This window comes from Centruroides vittatus, unplaced genomic scaffold (genome assembly GCF_030686945.1).
Source record: "Centruroides vittatus isolate TY-2023 unplaced genomic scaffold, ASM3068694v2 scaffold_1152, whole genome shotgun sequence".
Classification (NCBI taxonomy): Eukaryota; Metazoa; Arthropoda; class Arachnida; order Scorpiones; family Buthidae; genus Centruroides; species Centruroides vittatus.
The window spans coordinates 1232159-1256061 of record NW_027122670.1 but is presented as its reverse complement, the minus strand read 5'-3'; the positions used below and the strand labels follow the sequence as shown (position 1 = coordinate 1256061).

General features: G+C 28.8%; 1 protein-coding gene across 6 annotated transcripts in view; it reads right to left on the bottom strand.

Moving 5' to 3' along the window:
• The window catches only part of HUWE1 (HECT, UBA and WWE domain containing E3 ubiquitin protein ligase 1), a 202847-nt gene that overhangs the window by 88112 nt on the left and 90832 nt on the right, over nt 1-23903 (bottom strand). For 5 of the 6 annotated variants that reach the window (XM_067284115.1, XM_067284118.1, XM_067284119.1 and 2 more), the window contains exons 25-38: nt 22270-22446; nt 21956-22201; nt 18840-19040; nt 17332-17601; nt 16410-16573; nt 16200-16322; nt 14658-14731; nt 12913-13070; nt 12711-12833; nt 8386-8607; nt 4583-4678; nt 3488-3748; nt 3263-3415; nt 396-514 (exon numbers count right to left, since the gene is read on the bottom strand). In XM_067284115.1, coding sequence (XP_067140216.1) covers nt 396-514; nt 3263-3415; nt 3488-3748; nt 4583-4678; nt 8386-8607; nt 12711-12833; nt 12913-13070; nt 14658-14731; nt 16200-16322; nt 16410-16573; nt 17332-17601; nt 18840-19040; nt 21956-22201; nt 22270-22446 — 2387 coding nt within the window. The remainder of the gene's footprint in view (nt 1-395; nt 515-3262; nt 3416-3487; nt 3749-4582; nt 4679-8385; nt 8608-12710; nt 12834-12912; nt 13071-14657; nt 14732-16199; nt 16323-16409; nt 16574-17331; nt 17602-18839; nt 19041-21955; nt 22202-22269; nt 22447-23903) is intronic. The other variant, XM_067284120.1, reaches the window with a different exon arrangement.

Below are 23903 nucleotides of genomic sequence, written 5' to 3'. Positions count from 1 at the left end.
TTATTTATATGTGCAATTTATTTAAGTAAAAATTATTTTATATATTTTTTATTTCTATTATTTCTAAACATGAATCCATAGTAAATTTATAAAATATTTGAAAAAAAAATTGATCTGCATCAATTTTTCAGCAACCCCCCCAAATATTTTTCACGACCCCCACTTTGAGAATCACTGCGTTAGCCTATAGTAAAATTGGTTTTGTTATATATCATTTCACTTAACATCAGTTTCTAAGAACTTATCAACAACATTAAACAAGGACTTGCTGTATTTTACAAATTAAAATAAAAAAAAAAGGTCCTTATAACTCTACAAATTAACTTTTTTCATTGGATTTATTTTAAAAACTGATAATTTTCATATAATGCAAATTCAGGCTAACAGATACATACTTTGGAGTTGGTGATTCTTTCACCAAAGTTAATGAATGTTGTGCTGCATCTAAGAGTTGAACTAATAAATCAACCAATCCATTTTTTTCAGCTAATGTCGCACATGGCATCTTCATCTCCTACAGAAAAAGTAAATTAAAAATTGTAGCAAAATTAAAAGTTCTTAAAGTAATAATTAAAACTTACAGTAATTTGTATTTAATGTATTTTCGTGGATTGTCCAGCATGTCAGTCTATCCAGGGGAGACCATGAAATCGGATATTTCCGTATCATAAAAACCAGCATTCTGGTTTATCCTGGGGAATGCTGCATGCCGGTTTAAGTGAGGCATTAAAAAAACGAATGAGTTACATCACATAAAAACAAATGAGCTTTTACTCTAAACTGTGAAACTCAGCATTACATCAACAACTATGATTATATGTTCAATTTCTTCATGTTTTCTTTCTAATGATGTAAAATACTTGTGAAGTTCCAAAAGCACTTTTATTAGTGTGTTTTTTATTGTTATTTGATTCAAAAACACAAAAACAAACACATAAAATTTAAGAAACAGGCTGTAAATTATCTTAGCTACACCTATTAACATCCATTTTGTGTGAAATTTGAAAGGTGTTATTTTTAAGGTCAGAGCAGCCCACACTGACTACTACTACTAATGTCAATAAGTAAGTAATTGTTTTTTCTTAAAATCAAGAAGTTTTTGTTTACAAGTCAGTCAACTTACATTATTATTATTTTATTGTAGTTGGAAAAATGTTTTCTTTAATGTTTAATTAAGAACTAGTTGTTTGATCTGATTAATTTTATATTTTAGTGGCAGTTTAACTGGCATACTGGTCTCCCCCCATTTATGTGCAGAATGCTAATCATTTCACAAAATACAATGCATATATAATTTGCATGTATTTACACCCACAGTATTTTTTCAAATTACATAAAAATTATGTATTACAATAGCAAGAAATAATCCATTAAAATTATTCCAAGTTTTTGTTGTTTGTGATAAGTATTTCTATTATTTCATTAAAATTCTTTTTGTTAACCTATCCTATGTTGAAATTTTTTTCTGATGCATGTTGCTCTACATTAAATTTTTTTCAATTTTAAGCCTAATGAAAATTACATATTTTAGAAAAAAATACTTGTAGATATCATGTCATTTCAAATTATTTTTTTTGCCTACACAAAATAGATATATCATAAAATGTAAAAACAAAAAACCATATTTTGGAAGTTAGTTTTAATATGATAATTGTGACAAGTAGTGACATCTAGTGTTAAAAAACATCCTGATGAGAAATGAGATATCTCAGGTCCAACAGTCTGGTTCTTTATTTTTCAGATCAAGATATCTTGGGAATAACGCAAAATAGGTTAATAAAATGAAAATTTTGTTTTATTGAACAAAACACATTAATGCACAGTCAGTAACTTAACGTGAAATTAAATCATTAAAACAAAATGCACATGTGTACAAGTATGCATCATTTAGTATGTAAAATGTACATACTAAATCACATCAAGCCATGTATCTTTTTGTATTATGAATTACTTTTCCAGTTACAAGAGGTAATTCTCTATATTTGGAGAGAGAACATTAAAAAGAAAATAAATATACAAATTCCCTTTAATCTTTACATTAATTAACATAAACCATGTTATCAAGTTACAATCAAAAATGTAATGTTGCACTTCCTTCTGGGTTTATCTCTTACTACATTCACAACAAACAAATAATAAATAGAAAACTGACATTAAAAAATTGTTGTTTAAAATGTTATCCTCAAAATATTTAAATGTACTGCTTTAAAAAAAAGAGTTAAAAATTTCTTATAAATTACCAAGTGCTGCTTGGCATTATTGCTTCACTATATCAGTCTTCTGAAAACCTTTTTCTACTTGTGGCACACCCATGGCTCAACATGGCACACCAAAATGTTATTCCCCTCAACAACGTATATGATATGTTACTATTAATAAAATTATGTAATGCCACTAATCTATTATTATTATTAAACAGACATCAACACCTGTGAGCAAATTTATTTTACATATAATTTCTTAGAATACTTAAAAATGTGTGGCTTGTAATAAAGAACAAACAATCATCATCTTATTCCATCAGTGCTGCAGCAGAAAATGAAATTCAAGCATAAGAAACACAACAAATAAAAATATAGAAATAAAACTTGAAATATTAACAGAATATGTAAAACTTCACGTCACATCTTTCACCATGTGACGGCACACTGGTAGCAGAACACTGCACTATTTATTAAACATATGACACAAAATGCTTATCTATTTTTAAACACAATGCAATGAAAAAAAAGGAAAAACGTTATGCAAGTTAGGTCACACAACTTGTGAGAAACACCTGTTTTTTTTTATAGAAAATGATAAAACTAATGCAAAAAAACTTTAAAGAAAGAGCATAATAATCCTATTTTTAGGAATAGAAAAAAAATTTCAGAAATTCTGACTTTTACATTATATATATATATATTTTACTTTGCAAAGTGCAGAAGTCATATGACTACTGCAGGATTAAAAATGCTGAAAAATATCCATAATTAAAGAAATTGTAAAAATAAGATTAATCATATTACCTCTAAAATCAGATATATACAGACAACAAAATTAAAGAGACATTGAATGTCAACAACTGATGTCACCAATCCTCTTTTTTCACCTCGACAATTAAACTGGGTGATCAGTTAAATCTGTTATAGACATTCAAAGTGAATTTAATTTTGCCACCTGTGTGCCTCTACCTTAACACAATCTATTACTACTGTGTTAGAATTAATGTGCTATTTTAAACAAAAATGACATTCATATTTTATTTAACTGAACAACTTACTTCAAACAATAATGTAAATAGATGTATTCGTACTGCTGCCTTATTTGCTTCTGGAAGAGATGCTAGTTGACAGCTCCATTCTTCAAGTGAACGTGTATCAGAGGTTGTCATTGGTGCTGCTGCTTTAAGCAAAGCATTAACATTTTCTATAATCTATTAAATACATAAATATGTATAATATTATCAACTGTTATGTCTTTAATTTTTTTATTTTATAAAACAAACCTCTTGTAATAACTGCAGCAGCATTCTCTCACGCCAAGCTTCACCATTTCTTACTACTACAGCAACAATAAGATCACAAGCTCTGTATACAGTATCTGGAAGTATATCAAGTAATCTCAAACAACCAGGTAGCATATGTTCAGTAAAATGATCTATGACAATAGTTGCTAATGGTTCTTCTTCTTGCAACTGCTGTGTCATTTGCTGCTGATCTTTCTCTTGTTCTTTAACTTCTTCAGTTTTACCAGCAGCTGCATCTTCCTATAAATTAATTACAATTTTCTTCATTACTAAGTAAGATACTCATTACTACAGTATATACATTTTAAGATTATAGATAAAATTTGCTATTAGTATAAAAAATTTTAACTAATTTTTTCACTAGTTAAATATGAATTATTGATTTTAAATATAAAACAGTAATTTGGGATTCAAAAATAAATTACAATTAAAATACTCATTTTTAATAAAATCAGTGAAATTTATATAAAATTTAAAGGAAGATTTAGAAAAATTTAATTTTATTAAGTGTTCAAGTAAAATGAGGATGTCTTTATAAATTTAACATAAGACTACACCTATAAAGACACTAAGATATCTGTGCTTGCAATTGCCTTGCTACATGAGAGAAATCTGGTTTGGTTTTTCCTATATGTCTGGATGTCAGAGTGAGAGAGTAAGAGTGAGTGTGATGCTATTAAATTTTGGTGGTTAAAGATTGATGGGATGGGGGAGTAAAGGGGAATCATGTCATATCTTGAGTGGTCAGAAAATTTTACTCATTATTAGCATTTACTTTCTTTTATAAAATTAATCTCTACCCTCAAAATTAAACTTTTTGCCAATTTATAATAATTATAAACATAAAAAGTTATTTAAATAAAATATCATAACTATTTTATTTAAACAACTTTTAGCACCACCAAAATTTTAAAGATTGCCATGAAAGATAAGCAAATTCAGCAAATAGTTGCTGAATTTTTTTCTTGTCTGTACTTCAAGTAAGTTCATACATTTTTTGCACATGAACCTTTTTAGAAAACTTGAAAAATGTCAACCTTAACATATAGATAAAAATATTAATAAAAATATTACCTGACTTGTAGAAACAAGAACATTTTCTCCCAAAGACATAGCAATTGCTCTTAACATCTGATCTTCTTCCGACATATCCCAATCCACATTCAGACCCTAGCAAACAAGAGATTTTTCTATTACATCATTTTTGCACATGATTCATTATCAGTTTTATAAATTCAACATGTTCACATTGTTTTAATTATACATTTGTAAATAACAGATATCTAACACTTTCTTTTGTATAATAAACACCATATCTATATTTTTACCTATGCAGAGAAATATCAGATAATTACATTATTTCTCTCTGTTCTACTGAAATGATATTTTATTTTTTAGTTAGAATTTTTAAATTATTTTGTTCTAAGTGTTTTTTCATGTTTTGTTTTTCTTATTTGATTTGACTGTATCCTATATCATCTTTTAAGATATTGAAAAACAATTTTATTACTACCAAAATTTATTATGAAATTTTTAAAAATTTACAAAAACAATGTTATATTTTTACATACAGGGTTCCTATTCAGGGTTTTAAATTCCATGACTCTCCTTGACCAACTCTATAAATTCCTTAACCCTCATATCCCTTACAGTATGGCACATTAACAAAATAAAACAGCATTTGACTTACTATCCATATATGCTATTCTTCTCCAACTTTTTTATAATTGCAAAATTATTAAAACTAAAAATAAAATGTTTTATTAAACTAAAAGAATTTATTCTGTTATTAATCCATAACCATAAATCTACATGGCTTTGTAAAGAAGAAAAAATCATTTATTTATTACCATTTAACTATCATTTTTTGTATTTACAGATTTTTGGGGAAATTTTGTGTATGCTTGGGAGAAATTTTGGACTCTGAATTTATTCTGCACTCCTTTTCATAGATTGTATTGTCCCATATTACTGCTTGCTGCCTTGCATATTGTCAGCACAAAAATCAACAAGGCAACCAGAGACAAATTTCCTGACTTTCCATGACTATTTTCAAACACTAATGAAACTCTGACTTTCCACATGCCTAGGAACCCTGTACATAATTGGTGATAATTTAAATTCAGTATAATTAAAGTATAATAAGCTTTTTCATAATAGCAACAGAATGTGGTAAAGTGGTCATAATAAATTTTTGGTGAAGCCATACACTGTAGTTATAATCATATTTTAATTTTCTCTCTCAAAAGAAACATTTTAAATATAGGGAATAAAATTTTCTATTGAAAGTTTTGACAGTTTTATAGATTTGAAGTTCTTTTTCTTCTTGCCTCATAACAAATGAAGCTTTAACAACTATTCAAAAGTTTTACAAACTGTATTTAGTAACCAATTGTAAAAGAAATAAACTGATGAGAAAAACTGTTCTTTATATTTGACTTTGTCATTGTACAATTTCATAAACTTATTCTTAATCTAAAAATTTTTGCCAAAATGTTCTACCTGTTACCGGTGTGCCTTCTCTAGACGACCAAAAACAAAATCAACACCAATAGTTCGTTACTAATGATTTCAAACCGAAATACTGGTTCTTCATCAGGTAACTTTGAATTTCTGGACTGTTGTTCGAAGAAAACCAAATACAAAGTTCGAACACACGTTTAACCGATTGCGTCTTCTTAGGCATGCGCACTAAAGTGCCAGACGGAACTCATAGGTTATTGCTCATCAGCGCTTGCCATGCAGCTGATAGCGTTAACTCTTCGTTCTGATTTATGCAGTTACTACCGCTAAGGTTAGCCAAGTATATGTAGGCAGCTTCTAACCACCTGATGTGTTGGCATGGTGCATATAACTCTAGCTTGCTTGAAATCAGGCTCTATATCTGATTGAACCAATAAATGGACAGAGTGGTGGTGTTCCTCTGCTTCTGTACATCAGCTGCGTGCTCCTTCAGTCTAACTCCTAATGATCTTTTTGTAGAGCCCAGATATACAAGGTTTCGATCGCATCTGCGATCTAATTGGGATGCTATATACCCTGGGAGACTTTCTCTGTCAGGCTGGTCTTTTCCGTTACTTAGGATGGTGAATATAGATGCACATCTTCTGTAGGCTATGCGGCTGCGCTTCTTTTTAGCTATCTCAGAATAGATCAATTTGAGATAAGAGTTATAAGTGACCGTAACGATTTTATCTCCCTCTTGCCGGTCTTCGTCTTGTGCATTGCCTTGGTAGTGTGTGGTTGGCCTTTGGTTAGTGTGGAACTTGCCTATCAATCTACGTGTGAGCTTGCGATATCCGTGCTCATAGACTGAATGTTGTGTAAGCTTCAGCTCAGTCTGTAGGGCTGGTTGCATAGATGAGTGCGTCTGGGCCCTCTTAATTAAGGCTTTAAAGGCCGCACTTTATAGTGGGGAGGGTCACATAAGCCTGCAGGTATGTAAATGCCTTTCGATCCTGGTTTATGGTACACCGCCGTACGGATTGTATTCTCTTCGATCTTGACGTCAACATCAAGGAAATGCACCTTCGTGGGGTGTGCGTGCTCTATCTCAAGGGTCAAGCTGTACGAGTTATCTTTCATTGCGTCAACAAAGCCTTCAATGTCAGGAATTTCTTTCTACAATATAATAATGTCATCGACATACCTCTTATATACCATGATGTTGTGCAGGTGGTGCTGGAGGACTTTGGCTTCTAGCTGCCTAATCACCATCTCACATAAGTCCCCAGAGACGAGACTCCTCTTCCTTGCATGTACACTGTGCCTTTGAACTGGAAAAACGAATTATAGCATAATAGGTGCGCCATCTTGAGTACTTGCTGGTATAAGGTGCTATCCTTTAGTATGTTGAGGAAGAGATCTCTGATGGTGCAAAAGGCCAGAGGGAAGAGGGACTTAAAGTCCAACACTGCGAGAAATCGCGGAAGTCTGGTGATCTGCTTGAGGATGGCTACGAGGTCCACAGGATCATTCAGCGTATACTGATATCCTTCTAAATAGAGAGTGAGAAGTTTGTGTGTTACCTTCTCCAATTTATGCGTAGGTGCTCTAGCCTTAATAACAGGGCGAAGTTGTTGCCCTGTCTTATGGATTTTAGCAAATCAAGCAGCTTCGATGTATCGGGCAAACCACTACGATATTTCCCATTTCAAGGCGTTTAGCGAGTTTTGTGTTTGCGAAGCGCTTAACCCTAGCATGTAGTTTATCCACCGTATTGCTTTCCATGATGTCCAAACAAGTATTATCTATGTGCTCCAATAAGAGTCGATCATAGGTAGTGCACCTCATAAGAACCATAGCCTTGGTCTTATCGGCTCTGACCAGTGTGTACAATTAAATATTCATGTATTAAACATAATACTTAGTATCATTCTTAATACACAAAGATAAATATTTACGTTTTCAGTTCACTACACTTATATTTTATTGTAATATTTTATACAATTAATCTGTCTTCATAATTTTTAATTTCTCTTTATTTAATAATTTTTCTTAGCTTTCTGTAACATATAACTAATAGATAAAAAAAATCAAATGGCAAATAAATGTATTTTAACATTCAAATGTTTTTAGATATGTTCTTTAAATTGAAGATAAATTTATTATCCTTTTTATATTGTAGCATAAACAGATAATGTGTACAATTAATACTATTTAATTTTTTTTAAATGAATTTAATGCCGTTAAGAATTATTCTGATAACAGACTTTGAAAGTAAAGATATAAGATTTAAAAATTCAGTTTCAAATTCTTAATAAAAGTAGAAAATAGATATTTTATTTTGAGTAAGATATTAATTAGCTAATTTTTAATTATATAAATTATTTACGAAAAAATTATACCCTTATTTTACAAAAAATAAAGATACATACTACATTTCCACGAGCTAATGGTGCTGGATGACTTAATAAGTAATCAGTTGCTTGTTCTACAGATGATGTATGTAGTAAAGCTTCTGTAACCATTTCTCTTCCAAATCCCATATCCATTAATTGTTGGAGATGTTCCTGATTTATTCCTTGATCTTCTGTTTCTTGTATTTTCTTCCCTCGACCATTGTTACCATTGTCACCCTTTTCCTTTGCCAATTTCTCCTTAATTAACAAAAATAAACGTTAATTTTTATAATTAGTTCCTATTATAATATTTACAAATTTAATAAAATAAATAAATACTATAATTCATATAATCAAATACATTTTCACAAAAAATAATACTTTGTAAAATTATTACAACTGTAATATGCTTTCCTAGATTCTTGTAATTAAAAATAAGTATTTTCTCCAACTAAATTTGAAACTATTTCCAACTAACTCAAAACATTTTATAAATCATTCACCAACAAATTCTTTAGAAAAACAATCACAAAATTCTGAATATATAATCCTCATTTTTTAATGTAGGATACAGACGTAGTCATACACAGTAACATTTAATATGAAGACGTTCTAAGACAAAAATTTTTGACAAAAGGACCTATCTACTATTTTCCAAAATACACATCACAAAGCTCATCTTTGACTGTGTGACTTATCAATACCCAACTCGTACCACCTTATATAAGCAGCCTTGTTTAAAAGAATCTAACTAACGTTTTCGATCGTGTTTAACGACCTTCTTCAGGTTAGAACATCGAAAAAATCGAACATAAGAACGTTTAGCAGTAACGACCGCTCGTTTGGAACGTTTTAAGAAGAACATTTAAATAGGATGGCATGCGCCATCTCTACGTCGATGAGTATTAAATAATACAATACAGGAGAATAATGTAAAGATAGATAACAAACAGTGAACAATAATAATAAAAATATATGCCTCGTGGGGATATTGAAAATAAAATACTAACAGAATATGGTGCGTGCTGTCCTCAGGAGTTTACAAAATACCCGATTACGGACGCACGGAGGCAGAATAAATTATTTTACATTGGTGCCACCAGAAGATCACTCAAGGAAAGGCTAGCGGAACATCAGAGAAACATAAGAAACGAACAGCCTTGCACAGCGCTGGCGACTTATGTCCTAGCAGATCCCCAGGAAGTCCAAGCCAAATGGGCCCAAGCAAGACTAATACAAACAGTTCGTAACATAAAGCACCTACGGTATACAGAGGCATGGCATATCTACAAAGCTAGCCAGAAAGGGCAATCCATAAACTTCTGAGAGGCTAGTAAAATATCTACGGCCTGGCGCTCAGGCGACACGTAAACGCCAGAAAGGCGGATTTGCAGAAGCTTACGATGAACCCGCCAGTCAGTCTCCGCACAGCTCCTACCCTTCCCTCGGTATATGAGATGTTCAGCATGCACCATATTCTGTTAGTATTTTATTTTCAATATCCCCACGAGGCATATATTTTTATTATTATTGTTCACTGTTTGTTATCTATCTTTACATTATTCTCCTGTATTGTATTATTTAATACTCATCGACGTAGAGATGGCGCATGCCATCCTATTTAAATGTTCTTCTTAAAACGTTCCAAACGAGCGGTCGTTACTGCTAAACGTTCTTATGTTCGATTTTTTCGATGTTCTAACCTGAAGAAGGTCGTTAAACACGATCGAAAACGTTAGTTAGATTCTTTTAAACAAGGCTGCTTATATAAGGTGGTACGAGTTGGGTATTGACACATCACAAAAATTTGGAATGTAATTCATTTATTAAGAATGATCACAATAGAACAGAATCCAACTGTTATGAATAATTGTTGAGCAATCATTTTGACTAATAATTAATCTTTTCCAATCACAACTTATATCTTTTCTAGTGTTGAACCAAATATTTGGCTTTATTTGGTATTTAGGTATAGTCAGCTACAAAGTAGGTACTTAAAAAGTAAGTATCCAGTGTTCAGCTGAATACCAACAGTCACAGGCCAATATTTGAACCAAATAATTCTTCAAAGCTGAAATATTCAGACAAATGAACTCATTTTAGCATGGGCAGAGAAAGAGAGAGCAAGAGAGAGAAAAAATGAAAAAAAAAAAATAAAGCACAAAATAAATTGTTGTTGTTTAAAATCACAGTTATTTAAAAATATTACTTACTTATTGTTTTCTGGAAAAAAAAATATAACTAATAAATGCTCTGGAGCCAATATTTATTAATAACCACAATTCAAGAAAAATAAATGTATGTAAAAATATTAATGCTTCTGCATATATAAGAAGTAAGCAATTTTGTTGGGTTGTCCATAATCACTTATAGCTTTCACTGAACATACTGTATAATTAGTAAATACACTATTTTGTGGTGCTGCCAAACAACAATGAATCAAATAGCAATTACTACTTTTTTACTTTTAAAAAAAATTAGGTAATAAAAACACACACAACCTTTATTATTGAATAGAAGACAATGCCCTATGTCTTATTCTAAGGCTTAAAAAATTAGTTGATATTTAAGCTTAGTTCACACTGAGTGAATAGTGAAAGCGAATGCGAAAAATGATTTTTATTCGCTTAGCGATAGTGACCCTACAACCAAAAGCAAAAAGCGATCGCGAATTTTAAGGAGCCAATCATCTGTAAGCAAGAGAAAACGTCATCTCAAAAAACAAAATGGCCGCTTCTGATATTCCATCGCTAACCACGTTTGTTTATTTATTGAGAATGAATGATACGTTAAAAAGAAAATGATGCCGAGTGTGAGGAATATTAAAAATCCATAATTACAACATTTACTCTATTGCATAGGAAGTTTCTGTAGCCATCTTGAAAACAACAATAACCACGTAACAACTAGCAGGAATACGATTGGTGGCAAAATTTTTTCACTAGTGAAAAAGCTCAATGGTTCTGAACTTTGAAGTGATTCGCGAAATGGTAAAATTTGCCAGAAACGACGTCGTGTCTGACATGTTATTCGCTCTGTTTTTCACTTTCGCCAGCGAATTGCGTTCAGTATGAACTAAGCTTTAGTAGTTAGAAAGACAAGTATATTTGACAATAGTAGTGTCTAATTAATTGTTCAGTATTTAGTCAAAAAATCCCTATCTAGTCCATCCCTAATCTTTTCTCTGTTTTTGTGTTGCAAGAGTCTCGAGACTCTTGAAAAAGTAATTGCTTTCTTAACTATTAATACCATTCAAAAAACTAATATTCTTGTTACTTAAAGTGCAAATACTTTAACATAATCAAATTATGTAAAAATTCTAGTTAAATTTATGCAAACATAACAAATATTCACTTTACACTGATGAATCAAAATTTTAATTAATAGTAGTAATTTTTTATGATATTGATTTCTGTCAACATTAATTTCCTAAATCATATGGAAAGAATAACAATAATCAGAGGTATGTCATCTTGCAGGATAGCATTTGATAAAAAAGAAGAGAAAAAATAAAATTTTTTACACCTTAAAGAACAAAACTAAGGTAATTTTGATCATCCTAAATATATTTTTGTAAATTTTTGTTCATGATCCAAATACTTAAAAACCATTAATATCATTTATATCAATATCATTAATAGTCAATATATTTTAAATTATATTTCATACTATTCCTATTGAGAAACAACAGAAAACAAGACAAAGTTTTCTACAAAAACTAATATCAGAAATATTCTCAGAGCCCATAATTATTTTTAATGTAAATATTAAATTTAACATTTTATTTTAAAAGCATATTCAATTAATATTTTTCAATAGAAATTTTAAACTACTACAGTCAAACCTGTTTTTATGCAGTGGATAGGGACTGCATAAAAAAAAACGCATAAAAAAAAACACGAAACTTCACGAGTGGCTATAAAAAATAGTTTTCGCAACACAATTAAAAAATTTTTTTATGCGGTGAATAGGGACCGCATAAAAAAAGTCTCACATAGAAAATAACTCAAAATCGTACGAAATAGAATTTATTGACAACAGATGTCAGCACTTGACTGCATCGTCTCGTCTATCGTCTGTTTTACATATTTTTGTCCAGGTGGTGTTTTGTTGACGTAAAAAATAAATTATTTCATTTTTCGCATATTCATGCAATAATATTACTATAATAAGTTCATTTATGCTATAATAAGTTTATTTAGCTATAATAAGTCAACGTGAGACATGACAAATCGCACGAGACTAGTCGCCAACTATACCGCACAAAAAAAGACCGCATAAAAACAGGTTTGACTGTACTTAAATATATCTTATGTAAATACTGAACAAATATTCAACATTTTCAGATATTTGAATTTTACCTTTATTACAGCCTCGCCTCTAAGTAAATGACAAAGAATAGCTAGCATTGATTCAGACATTCTATCTCCATACATTTTCAGTGGTTTTCTATCCCATAAATGCATTATTGCTTCAAAAGCCAACTAAACAAAAAATAAAAATTATTTTAACATTTAAGTACTATTAATTATAACAAAAATAGAAATTTTAAAATTTACTTACCTTATGTGTTCTAATTAGATAATGAACAGGATTGAAATTTACAAATCCAACTTGATTAGACTTAGTTGGTAATGTATGAGGAGATTCAAGAACTGTTTTTGGATTGACCATTTTTTCTAACAGCATTAACCAAGCATCAAGAAATTCTCCTGTGCCATCTATTCAAATTAAATATATATTATTGTTGTAAATTTACAGAAAAAAATATTACACATTTTTATTTAATGAATAAAAATTAAGTTGAACTTATAATCCAATAATCAATAATAGCTAACAAAAGCAATTATTTATGGTATACAAAATACTCCTACTATAATTGCAATTCCAGCCAAATACACACTTTGGCAGCAAGAATTCTTATTAACAGAAACAAAGATGATACAAATAACCCATGTTCTAAGAATTTGGAATGGCTGAAAGCTCAGAAGGTTACGGTATTGCACCAAAATATAAATGCTTTATCTTTCCAACATTTACTCAATGAAAATAAGAGAAGTTTAAATTACACAAGTGTTGTTTTCACATAAGATAATTTTTTTAGCCTTATATTATATATAAGTATTTTAATAGTGTCTTTGTCTTTATTTTAAAATTAATTATTCTAAACCCTCCAAGTACTTTCCTATTGGTGCAACTTAATTCAATGGTTCAAATATAGGCAGCTTATAATGTGGTAGTCAGGTTCCTATAAAATCACAAACAATAATAAAAATAATGGTCAGAAACAAGCAAGTTCAAAACCCAACACAACAATATCCCAAACAGAAGAGAGAGTGCTAAAATTCCCCCCTTTTAACAGTTAGCAAAGCAACAGCACAGATTCACAAAATAATAAACAAATTTTTCAAAAAATATTAATCTAATATAACAAGGTTTTTTTCTACACAAAAGTTCAGAAATACAATGTTCACTATGTGAAATTTTCCACAACTCTGTGTTGGTACAAAAACTGCACTACAAAAATTCTGCGTTATATGAATACTACTCTATCTGCATATATTAAATATGAAATGTATTAATATCCAATATATTTATTTATTAAAAATGTTAAAATGTAATCTTTTAAAAAAAACAATCATGTATAAATGTGTTTGCATTTTCTGAACTTCCAGAAATGTGAATATTCTTGTACTCCTTTATAATTATTGTGTTGAATTGTTTTTATAAACAGTAATACTGTTTCTAAGGTGGGAAATAAATATTAAACTTTGCAGACACAAACCAATACAATTATTATTAAACAAATATTTTCTTGAAATGTGATGTAACATAATTTGCATTCAATATACTTTACCATTTTTAAAATAACATGAACCTACACATATATTAACTACTAAAAGTTCATTTAATGAAAGTGTAAACAAACTTTCCTTGTTTGTATTTGTCATTTTAAATTTTAAATGACTTCTACTGTTTGCTGGAACTGCAAATATGAAAACTCGTTCAAATTATTTAACAAATTATAAATTTCTATTTGCCATTGAATTCCACTGCAAATAAAAAATCTATTACATAGATTTACAAATAGACTATTAAATTCAAGAATGATGAATTCAGATATAAATTTCTTTCAAACAATCTAAATGCACTTTTGTTATTGATGATTACAGTAATAATACCACATCACTGTTGAAAAATCTTTGATAAAATTTTATATCAATGATAAATAGAAAATTTCATCTAATTATTAATGTGTTTCATTTTACAAAATATTTTATATGAAAATTAAAACTCTATATAATTACCTGGTAAATTAGGGTGTTCCAGACCATGTTCAATTGGTACTGTTCCACCAGCTGTTAATGCCCATCGAAATGTTCTGAAATGACAAAAAAATATTGTTTTAACAACTGATAAATAATCATTTTTAAACATGTTAAATTATAATACTACATATAAAATTTTGCATCTTCTAGAACTGTGATGAGTAAACCTTTTCTGATTGCATGTCATAAGTGAGCTTTGTAGGCTTCAAACAAGCTGCAAACATTTTTTCTTGTAAAGTTGCAGGCTTTAAGCATGCAAAATACCAAGATACTTTGTTAACTGCCAGTATACAAAACACTAAAATAATGTATGCTAATCATATGCAAACTAATAATATATAGTTTTATTCTCATCTTATGCTAATTTAGTTCAAATGTTCTTCAACACAAATATCACAAGCTGAATTAGGGTTGCCTAATAGCATTGGGTAAAATACAAAATAAAATTGTTGCTGAAGCCAGTGGCTTCATATTAGGACCTTATGTGCCACAGATTGCTCATAACTGCTTTACAATTCATTCAATAAACAATTTTTTTGCAATGACTTCAAAAATATATATTTTTTTAAATAAGCTAGGCAAAAATGTCAAAGATTAATGAATCCCTCAGTAAAATAGATTTTACTATTACATCCAATACATCAACTTATTCATAACTACGATTTACATTCTTCATCAAAGTTACTAAAATCTTGTAAATTTCAACTATACTTTTTTAAAGTTTCATATTATTGATATTTTTACTTTTATTGTATTTAATACATTAATTTTTATAGTTTGTACAAAAAAAATAACTAAAAAATTTCACACATTTTTTTCTTTAGTATTAAATTTATCATCCTGATGAAAAAGTTTCCAGTCTCAAAGTCTATTTTGTAATGTTTGCTTGCACAATGATGGAATTAACACAAAGTTGTAAAAAAAAGTCATACAAGTAAACATTCTACATATATTGTTTTAAAAAAAGAATTTGCTATTACAAATGACCAAAAAAAAAATCTGCTGGTGAGGAAATCTTTTATTGAATTAAGAACTTTATTGAATTTTATTTCAGTCTCAGTACATTCATATTGAATAGACTGTAACACTACCAGGCAACAGTTATTTGATAAAGTATATATAATGTATCTTGGAAGTATTCCTACTTTAAAGATATTCATTACTAAAAAAAACATTTTATTATATTTAATAACAACAATCAAATTTTTATGGATTAGAATTTTGTAATTTATACTGATTTAAGTTAACTCATTTTGTGTAAAAGGAACTGTAAAATGAAATTATTAATATACTAATCAAATTCTTTTATAACATTTGAATTAAGTAAGGTATAAATTTTTGTCTAATTTATAAATAATATTTTGTATTACTAAAATGCCAAGTTTAAATACAAATCAACAAACAAACTAAAAAATTAAAATTGTAAATTCAAAAATATCAGAAATTTTGAATGTAAAATTAGAGACTAGATTTTAAGTTCTTTATTTACACTATGTCAAATAAAAATAGAAGCATACATACTCAAAAAATGCATTTTGCCCACCACTAGAAACAAATTTCTGCAGCATCAAATGATAAGGAAATTTTCTCTCATCAAACAACATTGGAGAAGTAAATCCAACTGAACATATATAAAAAGTCAATCTACAAAAATAAATTATAAAACCATAAAAGTTTATTTTTCATTAACCAGAAAAAAATCTAATGTCTTATGCAATTGCAAACACTAACCTAAATTTTGGTAAAGGTGAAGTTGCAGGAGGTTCCCACGAAAGACCCGATGCTAATAAACTAGTGAGAGCAGATGCTACTTCACGAGCTGCAGGACTTGGGACTGTTGGCGATGGAGAAATTTGTTGTCCTCGTCGTTGGCGTACTGGAGATCCAACACACAACTAAAACATTTAGATAATTTAAAACTTAAAAATTATGACACTTAAAATTTTATTAAAGCAGACTATTTTTGAAACATTTTAGGTCTTGATAAATAAATAAATATATCATGTAAACCTTAATTTTTTAAAATTCATTCTGCCCTGTGAGTCTAAAAGGGTCTTTTTTAGCAAGCCAGCCCATTATGAGTTCAGCCAGACTTACAATGGAGTGACCAAGTAGTGATGGAGGAAACACATGATGAATACTCCAAAAAATTCCTGGGTGTTTTATCTGTCTGGATTCAATCTCAGGACACCCAGAAAAATAGGCTGCCATCTTGGCCATCGAGCCAATCATAGGAATTAAAAATTTGTATTTTGTATTCATAGCTATTAAATCATTTTTCATAAAAGATTTAACAACTTACTCAGTAATTTGAAAGATCAAACTATTTGAATTTATTTACTAATTTTAATTCATGAAAAATGAATTATAAAAAAATTCAGAATAATAATAAAAGTATGAAATTAAGTAATAGCAGTCAAAGTAACAAAATGTAAATTATTAAAATATTTAATTCTTTGAAGCCAACTATCATTGCTTAGAAGAAATTTAAAATCATTAAGGTAATTTGGTAGTAACTGATTTAATTAACAACTGAAATATATGAACAATGAGAATGAGTTACTTTCACATATAGAAGATTTTTACAGAAATAATGTAAATTATGTATATTTTACTATGTAAAAGTTGTCAACATTTTAAAATTACTACTAACCTTTACAAGAAGACCAAATAACTCCGCAAGAGCACGCCCTAATCTTGAAGCACCAGATAAGAGAGGCTTTATTTGTTTAATTTGTGCTTGTAATTGAGATGATTTCCCTTTAGGCTTCTCAGCTGCACTAGAATTACTCTCTGTATCATCTATTTCCATTACTGATGTACTACCATTAGTACTTAATGCTTCCATTGCAGATGTGACTTCAATTGAGCCAATATCACTTGTAGAGGTAGTTCCATTCATTTCACTTTCTTGTTTCTCATTCTTAAATATAAACAGTAAAAGTTAGAACTAAGCATAACTTATTTAGCAATCAGAAGAAATGCAAAACATCAAGAGTCCAGAGAAATTCTACTATAAAAAGTTACATTTGTTTCTAATAAATTTATTTACTTTACATTTGTGAATCAAATTTACATTATATCAGTGACATCTGACAAACCTTATCTGTTCTCAATGTACAAGTAATCGAAAAATTTTTTATTTAAAATATTTTCAGCTACTTAAAACATTCAGAATTATAATACGTTAATCAGTCCAAAAATAAGTTATAAGTCATTACTAATCATTAAACTGACATTACAATTTAAACTAGGGAGAAGTAAATCATTTTTACAGCTATGATAGAAATGAATGAACAATATTTAAAGAAAATATGACATATATATGCCATTGTTATTTTCAATTCAAAAAAATTTAAAAATACTTTAGATAGGATAGATTAAATGTAACAATTTTTTGCAGTTACTTTTTAAAGTACTTTTCATAAAGTCAAAATAATACTAATTTAATATTTCTGTAAAGAATCTGTTAAATTGTATTGAGATAAAAATTGATACTTAAGCTTCAATTATTAGATTTTAACATATCTTTTCAAAGTATCAATTTTAAGAAATTTCAAGGATAACATTTTTCAATATTAATTTTATACTCACTACTGAACTTATTAAAATATAAATTTTTAAAATCAGATTATGTATTTTATGAAAACTGAACAAATAATTGTTTTTTTTCAAATTATTATAATTTATTAGGGAATGACAACTAATGTTAGTTTTAATTAATAAATATATAATTATTCATAATTTTTCTAAACTGTGCATTAATTCAAAAATAATGAATTTCCATTAATGAAAATGTTTAAATAATTCAAACTTGATGAATTTGAATTAACTGAAATTGTAATACTGTGACTATATAATTAGCTATTTTAATTGCAACTGTGATTTTTCAAAGATATGATAATTGAATGATTCCAAAAGTAAGGAGAACAATTTTTGCAAATATTACAAAAATGTTTTTCAGAATGCAGAACAATTCATTCATGTACTTTCTTTCCAGCCTGCAGAAATTAAGACACTTTAAAATTTTATGTTATTTCCAGATATTCTATTTTTTCAAGACTATATAACTTATGTACTATTAATCAATTACAAAACTAAACTCAATTTCTTAAACTGTTATTTTAAACAATTACATAATAAAATATTGAAAGAACTAACCTTTAAAGGATCCTTTGGTAAAAGACTCTCTAACTGATGGCGGCCAAACTGACAACCAGCAGGTAAAGTGTTTTCACTGCATAATGCTAAAAGTACAGTACTTTCCCAGACTAGAGATGTGTACAATCTACTTAATCCTCTAAGTACACTTAAACCAAGTTCAGAACCCCAATGACTAATAGAGATAGTTCTAATATCACTCTGTAATAAAAATGTATCATCAATTTAAATTATAACATATTAAAAAAAAAGAGTAAATATAAATGAATTCGAACTGGAAAAGATTCAATTATATTAATTTGTTTATTAATTAATTTTTCTGATTACATTTCCTACTGATTTTCACAGTGATTTGTAGGATTAAGATTTCACTTAAAAGTTATTAAATACTAATATGTATACTTCCAAAATTACAAGTTATATATGGCAATATATCTACTTATATAAGCCATTGATGCGTGTTATCTGTGTATCTGTCATCTGTAATCTGTCATGGAATGCCTAGAACATGCATTAGGGGCATCCCTAGCAATGATTTTCAGCTATTCTTTAAATTAATAGTATAATTTATTTATAACTGTATATATTATTATTTTTATTTGTTATAGGAATTTATTATTTATATGAATTTTATTATTTATACCATGGAATAATACCTCTGCTGCTAGAACACCCACTAGGGGTTCACAGGCTACTAGTATTAAATTAATCAGAAATAATTACTATATTTCTAATGATAATTTATCAAATTTTCAGTATTAAGCTTTTAACTATTTAATAAACTAGCAGCTAAGCCCAGCGTTGCTCAGGCAAAAGTAATGATAGCAAAGGTTAAGATTATTACGTTATAGTCAACCTTACCCATTTTCACAGAATGCAAGAATTGGGTCCCCCTGTTTCCAGACTAATTAGAGAATTTTTAGATGGGTCTAAAAATATGTTCGATTTCCCACAAAAACGAAAAAAACTGCATCTGCATTGCTTTCTCTTAACATTTCCATTGTTGATGGAAGTGTTAAGCCTTAATCCTGTCCCTCTCCTCCATGGGGAGGAATTTCGAAAATCCCTTCTTAGTGTGCGTTCTCGTGACGTACCCTAACTGTGTACCAAATTTCAACTTTCAACTTCTAACCGTTTTGGCTCTGTGCTGATCATCATCATCATGTCTCGATTATATATAGATAAATCTATTTTTTATTTTTTGACTAATGTAATATAGTAATATTAACTATATACCTATTAAAAAAAAGTAAAAAATATCTACTCAGATAATATGAAAGCTTTAGTAATGTTTTCATTACAATGATTTTATATGAGCATGTTTCACAAATTTTCCTTTTTCAGTACCATGTTTATGGATAATTGTATGGTAGCTATTGTTTTCATTTTATAATTATTAATAAAACTTTTATTGCTTCATAGATAAGTTCAGAAGTAATAAAAACTTATTTTGAAACATGTGTCCTGTGAACAATACCAATTTTGTCAATTTACTTTGCTGTTAACATAATTACATACATTTAAAAACATTTTTTGTAGACTTATTACATTGATAGCAATACCTCAAATTCTTTCAAGATCACTTATCTCATCTAGCTTTGAATACATACAAAACTCAATTAAGAAGTCTTTCAAGGGACAAATTTTTAAAAAAATTCTTATGTATGCAACTTCTTAAGCAGAAAAGAAAATATAACTTTTCATTCAAAAATCCAAATTTATTTAACAATGTTTCACTATATTACAGTGAATTAGGCTTATACTGTATCTATTCATTTAGATATTTGTCTATAGTACTTCTTTGTATGTTCTGTTACATAAATTTAAAAACACATTGATTCTCATAGGGAGAAAAAAAAATCAGTGCTACAGTATATTGTAGTGGTTCTTAATCTGTGATCTGCGGAACATGGGTGCTCCGTAAACCCACTTCAAGTGTTCCGCAAAAAAACAAATATACAATTAAAAATTGTTGCAAAAGAAAAATCAATACAACGTAAAATAATTTTTGTATGGGAATGTAATTAGCAAATGCCAATATCGTCATCTACTAGACCAAGTATGCTTGATTTCAAAAAGGTTTGCAATCTCTACTTTAAAGCTGATGTATTGAAACTGCTCTGTGGAAAAAAATGTCAAACTTTAGTGTTTCGTGGAAAACAATGTAAAAGTTTAGTGTTCCCCGACTTCAAAAAGATCGAGAACCACTGATATATTGTAATAAAATTCATTGAAAACTTACAGTATAACTCACAAACTGATGGCATTTTTCAGAACTTGTTAATTGTTGCAGATAACTATGTAAAAGAAATTTGTAAAATCCATGTTCTCAGTAGCCCAAAGTTACACACAAATTGACAAAATTTTGTGCATTTCCTGATTTATTATTTTGATTTATCCACATACAATTAAATGTGTAACATTTTCAACAGCAAGCAGTTGAAAAAATTGAGTGAGTCAATTTTCCAGTCATGAACAAGAATTTCCTTCTACTTTAATTATGTAATGAAAAGTTAACTCCTGCTCAGCATTGTCACATCCCTTAAGTCCATGTGCAGTGATTACTTCTTTGGCTTTGATTTTCATATTTGATGTGAAAAATACTATAGAAATTCTTTTTAACATTTGATGCATTCATTGTTTATTGTGTTTACTTCACTATCATTTCTCCAATAGAAAGCATTATGTAACAAATTACTTAGCTGCTTTTGGCAAAATAATTTAGTTTTATTTTGGAATCTGAAAACATCTCTAATTTATTTCTGAGAGTTTTCCTTTCAAATAAATTAGAGTTTCAAAAAAGTTATAATTTTATAAATTAATAATGGATATTGATGATATTGACAATTTTATACAAATTTGAGTTACTAACAAATTATTTTCAAAGAATACTAAAAAAGAAATAATTGTTTTATTCTTAGAAAAGACATGTAGAAGCAATCTTTTTGCCATATTTTTCATCAAAATTAATTTATTTAAAATATGATTTTTAAAAAAAATTGAAACTTTTTGGACAATCAACTTAAAAAAGGAAACTGAGAAGAGGTTAAAAGTTCATTTTAACAATAATAATCTTAAAATAATTTTTTTACTAATTTTTGTTTTAATAAACTCACTTGTCCAGTTCTGCACACATGAACAAACATAATTATGTATGCATGTGCAGAAGCCATGGCATGTAATAGGGGTGTAGACTGGGCACTCAATGTTGCTTCACTTGGATTTGATGAACTAATTAATTCTTCTAGAAGAACACTACCACCTGGAGGATCCAATGGTCGATGCAATGGTTCCAAAGACTGAAGAACTTCATTGAGATGCAATAATCCTTGTTTGAGCACTTGAGGTTCATGTGCTAAATTCTATCATAGACATTTTATTATAATAAAAATAAGTAAAAATTTTATTGTTATCATTTTTTAAAACTTACCAAAATAGATTTGCATACACTAGCAACAGCTTGACAAGTTGGTGTAATTGGAAAATCTATAGGTAAATTTGGTAATCCAAGTATTCCCATTAAAGGCACTAAACCTTTCTGTCTAACAAATTCACGACAGTGATCATCTGTTGAATTATTACTTAAAATGGCATCAACAAATCGCATCTGAAAATATAATATTGCTTGAAACATTCAACCAATAATAAACAAATTACTGTATAAACAAATAAATTTGTTGGCATTTTTGTATGTATTTATTTCATGAATACTATGATAATTATGAAATTAGAATAATATTGACTATTTTACCTTATATCTTTGAACATTTTTAACTGAAAGCAAAGGAAAAAATTCAATTCCTCAAAATTCATGTAAACTATGTCAGAATCAAAAGGAACTCCAAAATATTTTGAAAGAGAAAAGCAAATAAATTAAAATTTCCCCAAAAATTTTATTAAAAGTCATGAAAGATTAAATATACTTGAAGACAATAAATGACAACAAATCTAGTTCAAGTAATGTGTGTCATACATAGGCATTTACTGTTTAACATCAGCAATCTATTTCCAAAAGTCAGAAATTCTGCAGGGAAACATAAGTCAATGTGTATTTCCCATTATTTTAAGTACCATATATTTCTGCAGATAAGACGACCTTCAGATAAGACGAGATATAAATTTTCATCAAAGCTTTATAGTTTTAGCATATATCTCTCCTATAAGATGACCCCCAAACTATCAATGGCCTATGAATTTAGTTTAGATCAGCGATCACCATCTGGATAATAATACAGTATAGTGTATACAGAATTAGGTCCTATTTGTAATTTTTTGAATGAACAAATTTTATTTTCTTGCATCTGGCAGCACTGCCTTGCGATTGTTGCAAACATTTGCATTGATTCAGGCATTCGGATGATGACTTGGACTATTCACAAAAACGTCATATGGGCTATTCTATTCATGGACATACCTAGTAAATAATTATGGTTAGTTCCATTTTTGTTTTATAATGGTTTTAATTTATATAAATTTCAATCTAACATTTTTGTATGTCCTATAAGATGACCCCAGATTTTGGAGCCCTTATGATTCAACTATCATCTTATCTGCAGAAATATACAGTAATAAAGCTTATAATGCAATACAATGTCAACCCAAAAATTTCAACTAATTTCTGACAACATAACTAAAATCCAAGACAATACTTATGTATGAGATACAAACTATCATTTTAGAACATAAAATGCTTAATTCACCTAATCATCAACAGTTAATATAGTTAACAAAATTGCTTAGTATAAAGCAACAAATAGGAATTGCATACCAAGCCACAAACATTGCATTTATGATATGACACGGCAAACAGTATACATCAATATAGATTTGCTTTCTAAAAATTCTGATAAAAACAAGGAATAAATTGCAACATATTCATAACAATATTTCTGACACATCTGTAAAGTTCAGAACTGACTGACTATGTTGACCAGAATTGATTAATATGATCAGTCAATTTTGCAATTTATACAATGTCACAAAATCATGTCAGAACCATTCTGCTTTAAAAGGTGTGGTATAAATACAGTTTAATCCATTTATAACGTCATCCATGGGACAGGC